This window comes from Salvia hispanica, chromosome 1 (genome assembly GCF_029641045.1).
Source record: "Salvia hispanica isolate PSC_SH4W2 chromosome 1, Shi_PSC_v1, whole genome shotgun sequence".
In the NCBI taxonomy this organism is placed as follows: Eukaryota; Viridiplantae; Streptophyta; class Magnoliopsida; order Lamiales; family Lamiaceae; genus Salvia; species Salvia hispanica.
The window spans coordinates 40,107,848-40,126,503 of record NC_142692.1 but is presented as its reverse complement, the minus strand read 5'-3'; the positions used below and the strand labels follow the sequence as shown (position 1 = coordinate 40,126,503).

The window sequence follows — 18,656 nt, the reverse complement described above, 5'->3', positions numbered from 1 at the left end:
ACTACAAATATTTCCATGGCTGAAAATTACTACTAGTAGATTCTAATGTTTCATTAAAAAACTAATTCGTATTTAACGCAGTTTATTTTTTTTAGGGAACATCTTTTTAGGTTCACGCCAAAGTATCATTTTAAATCCGTGAATTTTGAAAATATCATTTTAGGTCCGTGAACTACAAGTTAATATCATTTGAGGTATTTTGAACTTTTTTCCGGACGAAAATGTCCTTTAAGGCCTTCAAATGGCAATTTGGACAATTCTTTCGCTACTCATCTTGCGTCAAAGATCTAGAGTCCAACAAATTTTTTTATTACTATTTAATTCAGTTACCATCCAAATTGAATTTAAATATAATTAAATTTTGCCGTAAAAAATGTGTTAGTTTTTCAATTATTAGATGACTAACTATTTAATGATAGTGAATTGGGACTTGATACTTTATTTTATTTTTTCAATCTAAACTACATTTTAATAACTTAGTATAGGTGATGTGTGAATTCTGTTTAGTTTTGAAAGTTTTGAGAAAATTCGGAAAAAATGAATAATTTCGCTGACCTTTCGAAATGAAGGATTAATTTCACTGACCTTTCAAAATATGGGTACGAAGCATGTGAATTTTTCGGAATAAGGGATTTTTAGTTTTTTATGCATTTTCTATTCTTTTTAATAATTATTTGGTTCCTAACATTTATTAATTAACCAAATTACCCTCCATAAATTTTAACACAATTTATAAAAAATCATCCAACCCTGACAAGCTCCAGCCCTCGACTTCATCAGCCACCTATCCCAGCGCATCCACCTCAACCGCGGCGCCGCCGACTTCCTCCGCAGATACCCCCACATCTTCCACATTTTCAACATCCCCAACAAGCTCCAGCCCTTCTGCTCCCTTACTCCCGCCGCCCTCCAAATCTTCCGCCAAGAGTAGGAGTCCATCGAAAAATTCCTGCCGCTCGCCATTACCCGATTAGTCAAAATTTTGTCCATGTCCCTCACAAAAAAACTACCTCTTCGGGCGATCTTCAAGGTCTGGAAGGAACTGGGGCTGCCCGATGACTTCGAGGACTCCATAATTTCAAGAAATCCCAAGGTTTTCGCATTAGAAGACGGCAATGAGATCAATACCCATTATTTGGTTTTGAAAGACAACGGTGAATTTAGGGATTGTTTAGTTCCTGCGGTGGAGAATTGAAGAATGACGGAGTGTTGTAGAGAGGAATGCAGCGTGGATAGGACTAAGCTGTAGTATAGTCTCAAGCAGGGTTTCTGCCGGGAATGCAGCTAGGGAAGAATTTTAAGGCCAAAGTTAAGGAATGGCAGAGGTTTCCCTACATTGGTCCGTATGAGGAGATGACTGCCAAGGAGAATAGGAGGAGTAAGAATGGCGCGATGAGGATGGAGAAGCGGGCGGTTGGGGTGGTGCACGAGTTCTTGAGCTTGACTGTGGAGAAATAAGCCGCTTTAGGCAGTGGTTTGGGATTGAATTGAATGTGAGGGATTTGTTCCTTGACCATCCCGGGATGTTCTATTTGTCGACCAAAGGGAGGAAGGTGCACCCTGTGTTTTTGAGAGAGGCTTATACGAGGGGGTGCGAATTTTTATAAATTGTGTTAAAATTTATGGAGGGTAATTTAGTTAATTAAAAAATGTTAGGAACCAAATAATCATTAAAAAGAAAATAAAATGCATAAAAAATCTTATTCCAAAAAATTCGCATGCCTCGGACCCATATTTTGAAAGGTCAGCAAAATTAATCCCTTATTTCGAAATGTCAGCGAAATTAATCCTTTTTTCGAATTTTCTCGTTTTGGAATTAGATAGTTATTAATTTGGATTGTCATTCGGAAATCAATTTCAAAATGGAGATCAATTAACATCTAAATTGAATTTAAATATAAAAAAATTTGTCGTTAAAAATTGTTGAATTCTATGTCTCTGACGCAAGATGATTGGCGAAAGAATTCTCCAAATTGACCTTTGAAGGTCTTAAGGGCATTTTCGTCTAAAAAAATTCGAAATACCTCAAATGATATTAACCCGAAGTCGATGGATTTAAAATGATATTTTCAAAATTTACGAACCTAAAATGATACTTTAGCAAAGTTAATAGACTTAAAAAAATTGTTCCCTCTGTATTTTTTGGGGCGTAATTCTTGTCGTGAGAGAAGAGAGAGAGAGAGAGTTCAATCAAAAGAAAGGATTTTTCTATACGCCATTATTAGTTGAATCAAAGCCCTAACTCAAAACTCCTCCAATTCTAGAACCCCTCACTTCCAATTCATCATAATTTGCCCCAATTCGAGGTTGTTTCGATCCAATCCGACAATCGGCGGATCGAAAACGATCAAAATCACCCTACTCGGAATCAGTAGTTGCGTATAAATGGAGTTGTCTGAGCTTTTGGCAATATTCGGACCGGGAATCTCCGGCGCGGTGTTCGGCGCTGGGTGGTGGTTTTGGGTGGATGCCGTCGTGTGCAGCGCCGTACAAGTCCCTTTCCTCCACTACCTACCAGGTATTTGCGTGCGAATTATGCCTCAAATTCATTCTTTTTTGCTTAATTTAATTATTTGTTTTTATAGGAATTTTCGCTTCGTTGTCTGCTCTGATGTTCAATTGCGTGAGGAAAGAGGATATTGATTACTCGCCATACGATGAGGGTGAATGGAGGTTATTACCAGTTTTCTCATTTATTTTTGATAATTTTTTTCGTGAAAACTCTCTAATTAGGGTGTGGTGTGTTGTAAATTTTTTAAATTAAGGGGTGGAAGTTTGGATAAAAGATTGATAAAATTGTGATTTTGATGATCATATTTGCAATTTGCAACTTGATGGAGATGATTGGTTAGTTTTGGGTGGAGCTTTTACTTTATGATGTGATAAAAACTTCGATTTTAGTCATATGTTTTCTCGATTACAGTTTTATGCATTCTTGATGAGTTCAATCAGCAGGACTTAGCTAGAAGAATTGAGGACACCATGTTTTGATGGTATTAGTATAAATGTGTTTGGATGTCAGTAATGCTAGGGGAGAAGTTGAGGGAATAACGATGTTTGATGATGTCAAGATTCTTAATAAGTCGATGTTTTGGTATTGAATTTCATATGGCCAAGTAGCTTAGTTAGTACTATTGGTGGAGAAATCATTGTAGTGGCTTTTCATAGATGCCGTCTTGATTGCATCTTTCTCCTACTTTTATACTGTGAAACGAGGAGATAACAATGTTTGATGATATTAAAATTCTTAATAAGTGAACGTTTTGGTATTGGATTTCATATTGCCAAGTAGTTTAGTAGAGTATTGGAAAAATCATTGTAGTGGCTTTTCATATCTGAAGTCTATATTGCATCTTCCTCCTACATTTATGTCATGAAACGAGGAAGCACTGAGTTTACGAATAAAGGTTATGATGTTTCCCATCTTACCTCTGTGGTTACTTCTTCACTTCTGTTCTCAACAGGTTGAAACTCTGGCTTTTCATTGCATATGTTGTGTCATTTGTCTCGTTAGCTGCTTCAGTCGGACTCTTGATACAAGATGCACTGGTGGAGACTGGTCCTTCAGCGTGGACTGGAATCGCAGGTGTTCTTCAATGCGTCTTTGTGTTAATCAGGTGCGACTGTCTTGCCCCTATTTGCCCTTGCGCATGTGATATAAAGGCATAAATGAACTACTACGTTGATTATGATCATTCCTGATCTTGGAAAAATCTTAATGCAGTGGACTGATATATTGGATATCTCATTCCTCTGAATAACCTTCCTGTGCAAAGAGTATCCACCGTTATTTAATCTGTGCTGAAAGTACCCGAACGAGAGAGACTGGAGCTATTCATGTCGTCTGAGTCTTTAGCTGTTCGTTGGTTTGTGCCATTCAGCCATGTGCATAAACCTTGCTGAATTGTTATCGTGTGAAAAACCCGGGTTGATATGTCATCGAAGAATGTTGTTCATTTACTGTTTTGCTGGTGCAAAAAATTTCAACTATTATTCATATCTTGTCTATATATTATTATCTTGTTACCACAGAGTTTCAGTTCACCAGCCCTTTGAACTCATTGTGTTCTTTGTGTTTGGGAGTGTTGTGTGTGAGAGAGATGATCCAAATCAAATTGAATTTTTTTTTATAGGCAAATAAACATAAATTTAAGGGCTGTGTAACGATGGATGGATGAGTCGAATCTATTTTGCCTAGTTGGTATAGTGGTTCAGGTAGCTTGTTTAGATGGCATGCATGAAATGATACTCCAAAATTACAAGTTACGAACCCTGTTTCATGTTCATGGATTACCGAGTCACGTTTATTCTTTTTCTTGACTCGCCAACTTAGCGGCCCTCGTTTCTGCATCGCTCTTCCTTTGATGGCACGAGATTTTATATAGCTTTATTTTATGTGTTAGGTAAGAGCACGGAAGTGGACCTGGACCCACTTTTACTCCTTGTCCTTAGCTAAGAGCACAACACCCACATTCATGCTCTTAGCTAAGGACAAGCTCAAGGGTCCCACCATTCTATTATTCAATTTAAATAAAAACATTTCCACAATATTAAAATGCATTAAAAATTTAAAATTACATAATTAAAATCTTAAAAAATAAAAATACATAATTAAAATCCTAGAAAATAAAAAAATACATAATTAAAATCCTACAAATTAAAAATTACACACGTGGAAGACTAGTCCTCTATTTGCTCATGTGTTGCAAGTCGGTCCAGAGTCATCTTAGACGTATCGTTCAAATAGAGTTGACCCAAGAGGGTCCACAACGTGTTGTTCGGGGGTGGAGGAGGCACAAAGGGAGCGGGGGCGGGGGCAGGGGTGAATGGAGTCGAGGCGCGACGGCGGGTGGTCGTCGCCTTCTTCTTTCCTTACGGCCGGTGGGAACTGCTCGGGCCAGCGTCTAGGCTACCCAATTTAGTTCCGGCAAGCTGGGTAGCCACATCATCGGAGGCGCCGTCGGATAGGGCTACCGACCTCGACCGTTTGCTGGAGGAGCTGGAGGAGGATGCTACTACGCCGCTCATATACTTCGGATGTAGGCGCCCCTCCTGCCAACAATCGAGGTACTTGAACGCTTTGAACTCCATGTGTTGGTAGGTCGCCAAGACGCCAGTGATGATGTCGAGCTCGCTCGTGCCGCTCCCCGCCGACCGCTCTTCTTGGAGGTAATACCCCTGGAATTTACTGATTGTCTCGTTGCATCTGAAGAGGCAATTGCGCACTATACTATCATTGCGATAGATGGTTCCCCCGGTCGGGTTTCATTGTAAAGACGAGTGATGCGCCACCAATACGTTACCCCGGTTTGGTTTGTGCCAGTCTCCGGATCTTCGGAGACTGCCAAGTAGGCTTTGAACATCGCCATCATCTCACCCGGAGTGTACGGGGTGCGGGTGCCACGAACAGGATGAGTAGGAGTAGGAATAGAAGTAGGAGTAGGAGTAGGAATAAAAGTAGGAGTAGGAGTAGAGCTGTTGCTCCCTCCCGATCCGGGTTCGGGTGCCCACTCGAACCCGGAGGCATTTTGGTCGTTCACCGGGTAAGGACGGTAGCCACCCGGAGCTTGCGAACCTTGGGTTTGGGGAGGGGCCGTAAATTGCGTTTCCGGACTAGGGAATGAGTTGGAGTCGAACCAATCGTGGTTCCAACCGCGATTGCCGGAGGGGTGATCGTGGGAATTTAGATGAGAGAATATGAGGGAAAAAATGAGAATGTAGATGATAGAATAGATGAGAATGTGATTTTTTTTGTGTTGAAGTGGGGATATTTATAGATGAAAATGTGAATTTTGGAGGAAAAAAATTGTGAAATAAATTAAAAGTGGGTAGAAAACAGATATATTTTTTTGGGAAGTGGGAATTATTTAAAAACATTTTTTTAAATAAATTTTGAATTTTTTAAAAAAAATACAAAAAATTGAATATGTCAACGGCTATGCCGTTGGCCAATAAGAAGACGCCACGTAGGGCTGCTCAGCGGCACAGACGTGCTCTTAGCTAAGAGCAGCGTCGTGCCGCTGGCACGGACCGACAGCTCGCAGTGGCGGACGAGGTCGTCCTTGCCACTGACATGGACGGACGGACAGCGTTTTGAGCACCGCTGCGGATGTTCTAAAGTAGACATGTATTTTCAATTTTAATAGTGAATCATCTCAGTTGAGAAAATTAAAAAGGAAATGATTTATTTTTTATTGGACGAAGAGAAAATACAATTGAATAATACTATATCCAATTATTTAGGAACAAATATGTATGTGAAATTAAATGATATAGCGTCGATCTACGTTCGGAGTAGATGACCGTGGTATATTCAGTTTCTCAAATTCGATTCCCGGTGAGTGAGAAATAATGGATTAAAATTGTGCAAAATTGCAAACTTAATGAGCTATGAGAGAAGCTTAGGAAATAATTAAGAGAGTTAATTATCCCACATTGGAAGTTACAACCTTATTAAACTAGTATTTAATAAGAAGGATTATTACATGTAATAATTATAGTGGACTAAGATGGGCTGTAAGAGCCCACGCGCGCGCGCCGCGTGCCGCGAGCCTCGTGTCCTTGTCCTTGGATCTTGGCAATTGGTCTTTGGGTGGTCTTTGGGCTGTTCTTTGGGCCTGGTCATGGGCTTGGCCCAAGGCTAGTGGGTCTAGTTCTTTTTAGACCACCACCGTTTCCACGTCAGCGAGCCAAGCGGGATGACACCTCGTCAGTATGACGCGGTGAGCCAACGTGGCTGACACGTGACAGTCCACGTCATGAACGAATCTAGAAGCTTCTAGATTCAGACTCTCAGCTCTGTAACGGCTTGTAACGCCTCGTAACCGACGACCGTTACATCTAGCATTGATGACAGCCATCAAGGATGTGTTGACCCCTGCAGTGGACTGAGCCTATAAATAGGCTAGTCATTCTAGCATTCTAGACACATAAACTAGAATCCACACTCTGCATCATACCCTCTCTCCTCCCTCTGTATTGTTTTTCTGTCGAAGCTCTGCCCTCTCCTCCATCCAGTTCGTCGGAGCTCTGTTGATAGCGGTGCTGCTTCACCAGAGACGCAGTCGTTTTATCTTTGGGGACGAAACGCCAATTCGAAGAGCACTACCGGGGCATATCTCGTCTTGCGGAAAGAGGCCTCCTCGACTCGGCTATTTCCTGTTCTACGATTTATAGTTTCAATTTCCATTTGTAATTTTCGTTTCAGTTCTTTTTACGCCCGGTTATCTTTTGTAATTCCATAAAACCAACAAAACTAATGGAGACATTCAAATTATTTCAATTTATCCAATTGAAATTATTTAGGAACAAAGATATATGTGAACACACGCAATAAACTAATGGAGACATTCAAATTAATTCAATTCATTGTCACTCAATATATACTGCATACGCAAAAAGTTTAAGTTGACCGTAACCAAAAGTCATAAATGTGAAAATGAATTTAAATTTATATTTTTATATTTCATTTGTCTGTTTTTAGTCTGTCTCATACGAATATGTAATTTTTAAATTTGAAAAATCTTTTTTTCTCTAATCAGGTAGATATTGTTTTCCATTAATAATATACTTCATTGACTAGTTTTTTTTATTTCTCTATTTATTTATCAATTATACATTAAAAACAGTGTACAACTCAAAATGTGCATATTTTTATAAAACAAGCAGCGAAAAGTGTAATTTTGCTATTAATGAGAGAAATATAAGATGCCTTTTTTCCTCCGAATTAAATAACAAAACAAAAAGATAATTATTGACCAATTGAAGAGAATGAAAATTCAGATTGTACGTATACAAAAAAATCAGTTCTTTGATCCTTCGCTCTTCTCTCTGACACTCTGGCGCCGTTTTGCTTCTCTCTCTTCCCTCCCCTCGCCCTCTCCCTCTCCCTCTCACACACACACTGCTGATTTTGCTCGGAGCCCAAAAAGTAGCTGAATTCCACGAATTCCGCGCAATTATTGAAGATCACAGACGAGGAATTAAGTTCGAAATCGAATCCAATTCCTAGAAAAGAGCTGAGATTTCTGCTTCCCAATTGATGGATTTTGCTTCGGGTGATGAAAATGCATCGATTTCCGAAGCTCTTCTCCCATAGGCGCCCAGATTCCAGCTCCAGCCGCCGGCCGGCGAAGCCGAGGAGGCTTGAGCGGAGCAACGCACTCAGGAATGTCACCTACGAGTTCTCTCCGTCTACTTCCGCTTCGTCGTCGCCGGAGGAGTCCCAGCGCGCGAGCTATTTGGATTCGTACGCCGCGAACACGACGAGCTTCCGCGTGGATGGGACCGAGGGCGGATTTGAGGTTATCTGCGAAGCCTTTGGGTTTTCTGGAATAGACGATTTCGCTATTTCGCCGGAGGAATATGAGGCCGTGAAGGTGGGGCCTTCTTCTTCTTCTTCTTCCGGTAAGAAATTGGAGCCTTTGTATGGAGAAATTGAAGTTGATTGTGATGATGTTGTTCAATATTCTTATGGTGATGGTTATATTGGGGCTTTTGATGTGATTAATCGAAAGATGGAGGGTTTGTGTGTTGGAAATTTAGATAATAGTTATGGTAAGAAATTGGGGGAAAGTGGGGTATCGAAGAGGTTAGAGGATGATTATAGTGATAAGTTAAGAGTGAAATCGAAAGCAACTCGAATGAATGGTATTAAGGGGGCGCGGCCGACTATAGTGGTGCCCGATTGGGATACGAAGGCAGGTTTTATGCGGGAGAGTGATCCATGTATTCTAAAGTTTCAAAGCAGATTCTTTTCGAATAATGGAGAGACTGAGGGGGTTGGCCGGGATAGGACCGAGCAAGAGAAGGGTGCGAGGATAGGGGGGTTGACAATAGAAGAGAACCGGGCATTGTCGGAGTCATGCTCTTTCTCCTCAAATGAGGATGATTCCTCAAGTTCCATGACTGAGCCTTTGTCTAGCATTTCATCTCATGATAGATATGGGCACGTTATTCATGACTGGCAGAAGGGCGAGCTTTTGGGGCGTGGAACATTTGGATCTGTGTATGAAGGAATTGCGGAGTAAGTACATTATTTGAGTGTGCAGCTATTTGTTGCTTGTATTGTTGAATTTCTAGGATTTAGAGTGTATTGTCATGTTGTTAAATGTAGACTTTTGTATCCATTGACTGTAAAATTAGTTTGGGGCATAGTTTTGGGAGGATCTTGAAGTTGCTCTGAATTTACTTAGAAAGAAACCTAAATAATATTAGTGGTGAATTGTTAGTCTTTTGTTAGCAGAGAAGTAGTTGCAGAAGTGTTTTCTTGTAACAAGTCAGTATATTATCTCAACAATCTCTGCCCGTTTTATGACATAATAATAACTGCTGATAATTCGGAGCTTTGTAATATGTACTAAGACTGAATTTCGAGAAGAAAGTAATTTCATTATTTTATATGATGCAGTGGTGGATTCTTTTTTGCTGTAAAGGAAGTGTCTTTGCTTGATCATGGAGAGGACGGAAAGCAATGTGTCATCCAACTTGAACAGGTCTAGCAGTTTTGTAATGAAGCTTGTTTACTAACCATCTCTGTTTTTAAAACTAACCTATGAGGAAGTTACTTTTGTGTTCTGTTCCAACACTTCTAATCTTCTAATTCCTCTTAATCTGTTCAGGAAATTGCTCTTCTGAGTCAATTTGAACACGAGAACATTGTCCGGTATTATGGGACAGAGAAGGTACCACTTGTTGGAATATTTTTGTCCTTTCTTTCTCTTAATTTCATTTTAGATTCTCCACAGTATCATCATCTGCTTTCTTCTTTGCCCATCATTGTAAGTTATCCTAACTTCTAGTATTTTCCTGTTTTTGATAAAATAGAAGGGGTCGCATCTCTGTATTTTTCTTGAGCTGGTGACACAAGGCTCCCTTTTGAGACTTTACCAGAAATATGACCTTCGAGTTCCACAAGTGTCCAATTATACAAGGCAGATTCTACATGGTTTGAAGTATCTGCATGACAGAGATGTCATCCATAGGTGATGAACCTATACCTTTTGGGTGTTTAATCTTCAATTTCTTGTCATTATAGCATACACCTTTTTCCGCAACATTGTATTGCTTGCAGCATTAACCATATTCTTTGTGTAATTATCCTTAAATAACTTTTTCTTGTAAAATGCTGGAATCCAACCTAGTCCCATGACTTGCATCCGTGGAAGAAAGGCTTCACAATAATTATATTAAGACTACTTCCTATGTTAAGGGAGCTTAGCTTTATTAGATCGTAGGTTTTATTTATGGGTAACTTCTGTTAAACGGAGTTCTAATGTTCAATATTCTTATCTTTCTGTCTTGCATATTGCAGAGATATAAAATGTGCAAATATATTGGTGCACACAAATGGTTTGGTTAAGCTTGCTGATTTTGGTCTTGCTAAGGTAATCTCTTATTTTCCCCTTATAAATATATATGCAGCGTATACGTTTATATGCACATTTTGCACAATGCTTCTCATGGCATGCAAATGGTTTGATAAATAATATCGTCATGTCTCTTTTGTGATTATTTAATTATGCAGGCTGCCAAGTTGAATGATGTGAAGTCTTGCAAGGGGACTGCATTTTGGATGGCTCCTGAGGTCTCTATTATACTCGTTTAGATATTGATTTGTTTGATATTTGGGTATTTACTTTGGGTGACGGCTTAAATAGATAATAAAAGTAACACAAAGTAAACACGCCGTTCAATATATCACCCAACGTAAACACTCCCTTATGAAATTTAGTGCAAGCATAATACTCATGGAGTGTCTAGTATTTCAAATTGATGAAATGTAAATCTGCTTAAGGATAGGAGGTTGTTGTGTCTTTCAGAACAGTAAATTGTATCGAAGGATATGCTACATCTACTTAATAGCATCTCGTGCTGCTGCAGGTTGTTCTGAGCAAGGGCTATGGGCTTGCAGCAGATATATGGAGTCTCGGATGTACAGTCTTGGAGATGTTGACCAGACGATTTCCTTATTTTGGTTTGGAATATGTAAGTGTTTTAGATTTTTTAAATGACTTGAAGGCTTCTTGCGTTGAGGTATTTTGTCAGTTGTGTGTGATTTACGATAGTTCTGAATGTATATCTCCGTCGAGTTTCTCATGATTGCCATCAACTGTCGAACTCAGTTTTATCACTCGTGAAGTTCATTTTTCCGTCTTCTTCTTGCTATCACGGAACACTATTGCGTTCGCATTTATATATGCACGGCGTTTCTTGGTATGGTTGTATTGATAATATCCCACTTACGAATTTAGATCTTGATAGTCATTCTCTCTGATGACAGATGACGGCTTTATTCCACATAGGACAGGGCGTGAGACCAGATGTCCCGAATACTCTTTCAAGTGATGCACGTGATTTCATACTTCAGTGCTTACAAGTCGACCCAACCTTACGCCCAACAGCTGCCCAGCTCCTAAACCACCCCTTTGTGAAGCAGCCACTTTCATCAACCTCTCACAGCGTTGGCTGGCAGTTTTGACAGTCGAGGTAAGCCTCACAACCGTTAGCTCATGCAATATACGAACGATGAATCCCTGTCTCCATCAATACCACAATACGAAATAATTGATGAATAACGATAAAACTACTACTAGAACACATGCTTTTCACTTCTAAACGAACTAAATGATCGTTTTTTATTTATTCCCGTCTTCTTTTTCTTCCTGTCACACGGTTCTTTCTTATTTCCGTAGGTTGATGGTGTTTACGTACCGAAAAACCCGAGGAATTCACATTATTTTGTGAATATAAGGCTCAAGAGTTTCCACTCTTTAATTATTTCAAGATTTTAAGATCTCTCCCTTCTCTTTCTCTGTATGTTGATTTCTGTGTAGTGTAGTAGTGTATGTGATTCTTGTAAGTAAGTGTAGATAATAGTAACTGTTAATGATGCTTCTTTTATTCTATAGATTTTCTTGGTTTTGTGAAATTTCTATTCATTTCAGTGACATTTGTTGATGCAGACAATTAGTCATATTATTTATTAATACATAGAAAGTGATTGAAAATTTCAATTCTTGAAATTTCTGACTACTTTCGTGGAAGTGTGGATGAAGAAGACCAGCATAATTGGTTGATTTTCATTCTGAATTTATTTGTAAATTCTTTGCCTCCATTTGACTTTGAAAGTTCAATCACTTACCTATTTGCTTAATATTACTCCTACATTGATTTTTATTAAGCATTATCTGCAGCGGTTGACCTTTTTTCAACATTAAAGACAATTTGAATCATCCAATCCATCATTTAAATCATTTTGCAAAATGGAAAAATGAATTAAATTGGTTGATTTGATTTTGGTTTACTGCTAATTTGAGTCATTGTAGTTCTCTCAATAACATGATTCTGATTTAAATTTGGGAAATTGGTCTTTAAAATCATGAACTTTGCCAAAAATTTGGTATTTCTCATGAACTTTGAAATTGGTATATAATATCATGAACTTTGCATTTTGTTTGGTATTTCCCAAACTCACCCACATAAGATATTTTCGTCAAAATCTTATTTAACTTAAGCAACCGTGATATGTTTTATAATATTTTAAACCACTTTTTAAGTTCATAACATATAAGATAAAAAGTCACGTTGAAAACCATGCAGATTTAATTGTTTCAAGTATGATTAAAAAGCCTCGTAAGTTAGTCAAATATAGTAATAAACATGCCGTGGGAAATACCAAACAAAATGTAAAGTTCGTGATATTATATACCAATTTCAAAGTTCATGGGAAATACCAAATTTTTGGCAAAATTCATGGTTTTAGAGACCAATTTCCCTTTAAATTTCTACATAGATATATTATATATATATGTGTGTGTGGTAATTTTTTGTAGCACTATTATATCGAGTTTGTTAATATCGTTTTGAAAAATTTGGACATGTAAATAGTGGGTAAAATTATGTTACTTTGGGCTCAAGTTTGTTAAATTAATGCATGAAGAAACTAGAAAGGCTTTGGGCTCAAGAAATATTTTATACAGTACTAATGGAAAATATGGAAATGCTAATGTTTTTGTAAAAGATTCAAGATCCTTTCTTTAGTTGTTCCTTTTTCTCTTTTTTTTGAAACTTCGTAATTAAATATAATTGTTTCAATCAAAGGCATAAACTATCATATACTTGGACTAAACATTTCGAAATTTCACTATAAATATAATTAAGGGGATATTTGCTTTTAATTTCCCTTCTAACTTTTAAACTTGATTTCCAATTCCTTTTATAATACTCATATCTTTATTCTTTGTAATGATGTGTTGAGCTTTTGTGTACACGTTGAAGAATGATTTGATCTTATAAATTAGGCTAATTGCATTCTGAATATTTTATTGTGAGATTTACTTTATCTTTACGGCGCAACAAATAATTAATAGCTAATGTTGGCGATAATAAAAATTAAAATCTAGTTGGTGGAGAATAATAAAACAAACCCCCTCTTTTTTAATAACAATGAACCATTGGAAACAAAAAAATATCAAATTATAACGTACTTTTTATAAAAGAATTAATTTCAAATCACGGTTGGCCATCCTTCCGTCACTTCGTCTCCGTCGCAGAATCGGCGACATATCGCGGAATCGGCTTGTGCGCTCTTCATTGCAACGACATGCTAACTATAAGTATACCACGAATTCAAATTTACTTCACACCACAAAATCAGACCAATAATTAGTCACTAACATCTAAATCCAAATCAACCTATGCATATATAAATTTTATATTTATAATATTTAGATCTGCATTCCATTTTTATGAATTTTAATCAATTTGGTAAATCAATGCCATTTTAAATCTTCTTTGCTACATATTCGTGCTGAAATTCTATTCCCTCTCTCTTAGTGTAAAAAAAGCTTTGAAACTGTAACTTCTGCATCCATTTCTTCTACTGCGTCGGAGAAGATTCAGGTAAACTTCAATTTACGATTTACTTTTTCGTTTCCGATTTTTATACGAATTTATAAAATGGATAGTAGTTGAACTGAAAGAGGTGAAGCCGCGCTTATCCTGAATTTTTTTTCAATGGGCTGTTGTTGGTGGTGACTTTTTTCCCTCCTTGAAATTTATGAATATCTGCTCTACATATGCGTGCTGCTAAATCGGTGATGTGAGATTTGAGGGGATAACTTTTTTGTGGTCTTCTTCTTGCCGAATTCGTGAAAATGGAGTTACCTAGGGCTCGCTGATGAGTGATGAATAACGGCAGCTGAAAATAATTAGGTGTTTAAAATTAATCCAAAACGGTTTTTAGAGTGCGTAAATTAATGTTTTTTTGCCTAAATTCGTCGATGAGCTTTGAGATTTAGGGTTTCTGGATGACAATGTTGCGATTCTGGTGACTTTTTTCATGAAGTGCACAGATGAACTTCAAATAAGTGAGCTACATTTATTAAATTTCAGTTTTTTCCGGAAGCTTTCTCGAAAATTAAGTTTTAGTAGTGGTAAATATATTAAATTGGTGCTGAAAACCCCAAATTCATGTGTGAAGGACTAGATTGCGTGTGTGTATTGGAACTTGGAAGTGTTTTTATGTTTATTTGGCATTTCCCCTGTACGAACCATAAAGATGTTTTCTTGCTGACATTCTTTTCTTGTTTTAATGATAACTATTTATGATTTGAACATGTTAGTTAAATGAGTGTTATTTTGGTCATATGTTGCGTGTGTGCATTGGAATCGTATGAAGAATTCATGAAGCTGTATATAGGCAATCATATGGCCGTTAATTGTGGTATTCTTTGTTCAGATTTCCAGTAAAATTTCAACAATCGAGTAACTTCATGACACTAGGGGTGTTACTTGATAACATGTTAGCAAAGACTGTAATCTTTTAAAGTCTTTTCATCTTTTGTTATATGTTTATATCAACTCTGGAAAATAGTCTTTGGAATGAAAGCTTGCAGATAGTGGATACAGAGGTTATGTACATATATACAGCTCTATTCTACTTGTAGGGTGCTGTTGCCTGCTTTAATATCTTATGCTTTGATTGGATACTATCTTGTTATGTTGCCTCTATATCGTTGTTGGGTCATATAATTGTATTACAGTTTACTGTGATCTTTATTATGGCACATTAATAGGACCAATGGCTTTTTCTTTAAAATCTCACAATTCAGAAGATGGAAAATTGATGATAGTTTGTGTTTTGCTAATATATGAGGAAATTTTCTCTTTCTATTGGTCTATATATTGTATCTTTTATTATTGCTGCTATGACTCACCAGGATAATTTTTTGAGTTGTGATTTATGAACAAAGATATCTTGGTATGATGATGCAAAGGCTAAAAGGAATCCAACAAATGGATCATCCCTATGTGTGCAGATGTAGGTCTTTTATGGATTTCGTTTTTTCTAGTCTGGCTGGAGTTGTATCTTGTTCAGTTCCGTTACTTAGGGGATAGATATATGAAAATTCACCCATTCCAGTGTTTAAAATCATTGTGGTCCCAATGACATTCTGTATGTTTTTCTGTGGTAGTTTTAGGTATTATTGTATGCCCAAATATGGTTGATATCTCTGAAACCATCATTGATTGATGAACTGGCATATATCATAGTCTTTTTGATTGATGAGTCGATGATTACTTAAATACGTTAATATTGTTGGAAAATCATGGGTCACCAAACAAGCTCTTTACAGTGACGTAGAAGATAATTGGAACTTTTTACTATTTCTTAATGAAATATAACAATAAAAGGGTGATGCTGATTGATATCTGAGTTGCTCACAAAAGCTTTTTCCTTTCGGGTTTCTGTTTATTTATCATTGTATGTTTCTTGGTGGTCAGGCAGGGGTGTGATACGGGTGGTCTAATTGTTTAAATGGCAAAATCCAAGAAGATGCGGTCGGAAGTTGGCTCCCACGGCCATGGAGCTATCCTGCATAAGTTATCATCTCGGCGTAAGAAGGCTTGTGGAGACACGCACCATGAAAAGCTACAACCGAGTGCATCAGAAAAAAAAGAGTGGGACATCGCTGTATGTTCCATCTGCTTAGAGTCTCCTCACAATGCGGTCCTCCTACTTTGTTCCTCGTATGAAAAGGGTTGCCGTCCCTATATGTGCGCTACGAGCAACCGATACTCCAACTGTCTTGAGCAGTACAGTAAGGCCTCTGCCAAGGCAAGCTCGAACCCCGAAACACAATCCTGGCAAGGGTCAATTGCTAGTTTTAATTTCTCAGAAGAATCCGGTTGTCCCGATATGAAGAGTAAATTATCCGAGCTTCTGTGCCCACTTTGTCGTTCGGAGGTGAAAGGTTGGACTGTTCTGGAGCCTGCTCGCCGGTACCTGAATTCCAAGAAACGAGCCTGCGCACAAGAGAAATGCTCGTTTGTTGGAACTTACAAGGAGATCAAGAAACATGTAAAGGTGGAGCACCCAAAGGCATGCCCCCGGGACGTAGATCCTTTGCTGGTGGAGAAGTGGAAAAAGCTCGAGAGGGAGCAAGATCTAAGCGACGTGTTCAGTACAATCAGAGCTAGTATGCCTGGAGCTGTCGTCTTCGGCGACTATGTGATAGAGGGGAACCACGGCTTCTCCGGTGGCGGCGACGATGATGACGGGCTCTTCGACGGCACATTCTTCAGGTTTCCAACTCGCAGTGGTGGTGGGTGGAACGACTCCCCATTCGCTCCCGAGGGCGATTACGACCCTCTCGGCGAGGGGTTCTTCCGCAGGCTACAGGCTAGACTTGCCTCAAGAACCACCGGCCGTAACATCTCCCGGATCGCGCGTCCACACGCCCGCCTCTTGTTCACGAGGCAGGTGAGGAGGTCGAGAGACCGCAGGTAAGCTCAGCTCGGCTCGGACATCAAACTCCGACCGTTTTGAGATTGTTTTAAAATTATAATCTGGGCACAGCTATGCCTTGGGGGATTTGCTTTATGTTGAGCAAAATTTGACGATTTAGATCCCGAAATAGTTAGCACAGGATTTGTCATAAAATAAGAAACACACGCACAACTTTTTTGATCAATGTTGGTGCTGTTGCTCCTCATTTGTACTGTACTACTTTCTACTCCATTTTTCTTGCCTTTACTCTCTTGCAGTTTGAGTTTTCTCTTGTGCTTGTTGTGTGTGTGTGTGTGTGTGTGTTTCAACAGTTTTTTTCATTATTTTTTACTGATTTTCCATGTTTTTTTTCAAGCTTAACCGCCCAATACGGTTCCAAAAGTTTTAAAATTGAAACCAGGCTACGGGATCGTGATCAAATGCAAATCGTAAAAATTGTACAAACTCTAAACTATGATCTGGATCGTTAGAAAATGTCAATGATAAAATAATAGTAGAAGTAACAAAAAATGTCAACACAATGTCAACGGTTGATGTTGTATTGAAATTGTGTTGATATTTTTTGTTGTTGTTATTTTGTCATCTGTTGACATTTTTTAACGGTCTAGATCATAGTTTGGAGTTTGTATAATATTAACAATTTGCATTTTATCATTAACCACCGAACTAGTACAAATAAATGTAGAATTAAGATATGCTGGTTTAGGTTCATGTTCAGTTCGTGCGAGACCATTACAATGTTCCAATCATGCATGAAATGAGTAGGATACTTATAATTTTGTTTGTGCATTTAATTTTAATTATCAATAATTTTAGTTATACTTATTAAAATTTTAATGGTTTAGGATTTAAGTGTAATTTATCCAAAAAAATGAATGAGCTTAGGACTATTATTCAACTATTTGGGTACTTGCATTGGTTGAAATAAGTGGGAATCAACATCAAACACTTGATTATTTGGAGCTTCATAGGTCATAGACTTCCTTTAATTATAACCCTAACACACTTTAGCCTTAATTATGGATTAAAACCTCTAATAATTCGCTCTTTGATTCAAACAACTAATTATGAATTCAGATACCTGTAACATCGTCTTAAACTGAAATTCACATCTTATTTCATGTTAAAATTTGTCATATTTCACTAACACGTTGTGTAACATCATCTTAAATTTTGTACTATGTTATATGTGTATTTAAACAGATTAATAAATAAATAGATAATGTTGACATTGAAATAAAGAACATAGATATTAAAAAATAAACGAAACATATAGGGGTAATAACTATTTACTTCACAAAATTTGATCAAACTCTTCATAACGTTTGAATACAAAATATTAAATTATGAAGTTTCATTTTTTTTTTCTCGATTGTATAGAAAACGACTTTTTAGAAACAGCATTGTTCATTTAAACAAGTTTTTTTTTTATTACTTAGAGTTAAATAACTTTATATTGAATATCATTGAATATGTCATTTTGTGATGATTGAAATTTCGTGATTGTTAGAGTAGAAAGAAAAAATAGTTGAATGAAAGAGCAATTTTCCCTGAATAAAATTAAATTAAATTTTATGAACAAATCAAAATGAAAAAAATAAAACTATAAATAGAAGAAAGAGACTATACAAAATAAAATAATGTTGACATAAAAAAATATACTCTCATCTGTTAAGATTATTTGAGTTTTCAAGTTGCTCGAATATTTTTTTATAATAAAAAATGTATTCCTTCTTATCCCACTTCATTGTATATTTGCATAATCATTAATTACAATTTTCCCAAATTTGATGACCTAAAAATCTAGGGATGAAAAAAATACTATACATACACATTTTATATTTCTACTTGAACAGCATACATA

General features: G+C 37.4%; 3 protein-coding genes and 1 pseudogene across 9 annotated transcripts; all 4 read left to right on the top strand.

Annotated features, from left to right (window-relative positions):
* The first annotated feature begins 595 nt into the window (after window positions 1-595).
* LOC125220698 (protein ROOT PRIMORDIUM DEFECTIVE 1-like) lies at window positions 596-1,607 on the top strand (annotated as a pseudogene).
* Window positions 1,608-2,155: 548 nt separating this feature from the next.
* On the top strand, window positions 2,156-4,029 carry LOC125218057 (transmembrane 50A-like protein). The gene is made up of 4 exons (XM_048119654.2): window positions 2,156-2,518; window positions 2,586-2,673; window positions 3,465-3,617; window positions 3,725-4,029. Exons 1-4 carry the CDS (start codon window positions 2,386-2,388, stop codon window positions 3,759-3,761), a joined length of 411 nt encoding a protein of 136 aa, XP_047975611.1. The 5' UTR covers window positions 2,156-2,385; the 3' UTR covers window positions 3,762-4,029.
* A 3,739-nt stretch (window positions 4,030-7,768) lies between these two features.
* Window positions 7,769-11,929, top strand: LOC125222999 (mitogen-activated protein kinase kinase kinase 1-like). Its single transcript, XM_048125940.2, has 9 exons — window positions 7,769-9,025; window positions 9,410-9,494; window positions 9,621-9,683; window positions 9,826-9,983; window positions 10,313-10,385; window positions 10,526-10,585; window positions 10,882-10,986; window positions 11,282-11,487; window positions 11,694-11,929. Exons 1-8 carry the CDS (start codon window positions 8,061-8,063, stop codon window positions 11,477-11,479), a joined length of 1,707 nt encoding a protein of 568 aa, XP_047981897.2. The 5' UTR covers window positions 7,769-8,060; the 3' UTR covers window positions 11,480-11,487; window positions 11,694-11,929.
* Window positions 11,930-13,514: 1,585 nt separating this feature from the next.
* LOC125185579 (uncharacterized) lies at window positions 13,515-17,042 on the top strand. 7 transcript variants are annotated; one of them, XM_048082135.2, is made up of 3 exons: window positions 13,515-13,902; window positions 15,255-15,322; window positions 15,787-17,042. In XM_048082135.2, the coding sequence occupies exon 3, from the start codon at window positions 15,821-15,823 to the stop codon at window positions 16,790-16,792; it is 972 nt and encodes a 323-aa protein (XP_047938092.2). In that variant the 5' UTR covers window positions 13,515-13,902; window positions 15,255-15,322; window positions 15,787-15,820; the 3' UTR covers window positions 16,793-17,042. The 7 variants fall into 7 exon arrangements, with proteins under 7 accessions (XP_047938092.2, XP_088918086.1, XP_088918010.1 ...); XM_089061960.1 differs by having other exon boundaries at window positions 15,222-15,322; window positions 15,791-17,042; XM_089061884.1 differs by having other exon boundaries at window positions 15,222-15,322.
* Window positions 17,043-18,656: the final 1,614 nt, after the last annotated feature.

Coding starts and splice junctions, on each gene's coding strand:
- LOC125218057 (XM_048119654.2), top strand. CDS start 2,386: ATGGAGTTGTCTGAGCTTTTGGCAATATTCGGACCGGGAATCTCCGGC. Junction 2,674..3,464: donor TACGATGAGGGTGAATGGAG/GTTATTACCAGT, acceptor TGTTCTCAACAG/GTTGAAACTCTGGCTTTTCA. Junction 3,618..3,724: donor TGCGTCTTTGTGTTAATCAG/GTGCGACTGTCT, acceptor ATCTTAATGCAG/TGGACTGATATATTGGATAT.
- LOC125222999 (XM_048125940.2), top strand. CDS start 8,061: ATGAAAATGCATCGATTTCCGAAGCTCTTCTCCCATAGGCGCCCAGAT. Junction 9,684..9,825: donor GGTATTATGGGACAGAGAAG/GTACCACTTGTT, acceptor TTGATAAAATAG/AAGGGGTCGCATCTCTGTAT. Junction 10,987..11,281: donor CTTATTTTGGTTTGGAATAT/GTAAGTGTTTTA, acceptor CTCTGATGACAG/ATGACGGCTTTATTCCACAT.
- LOC125185579 (XM_048082137.2), top strand. CDS start 15,821: ATGGCAAAATCCAAGAAGATGCGGTCGGAAGTTGGCTCCCACGGCCAT.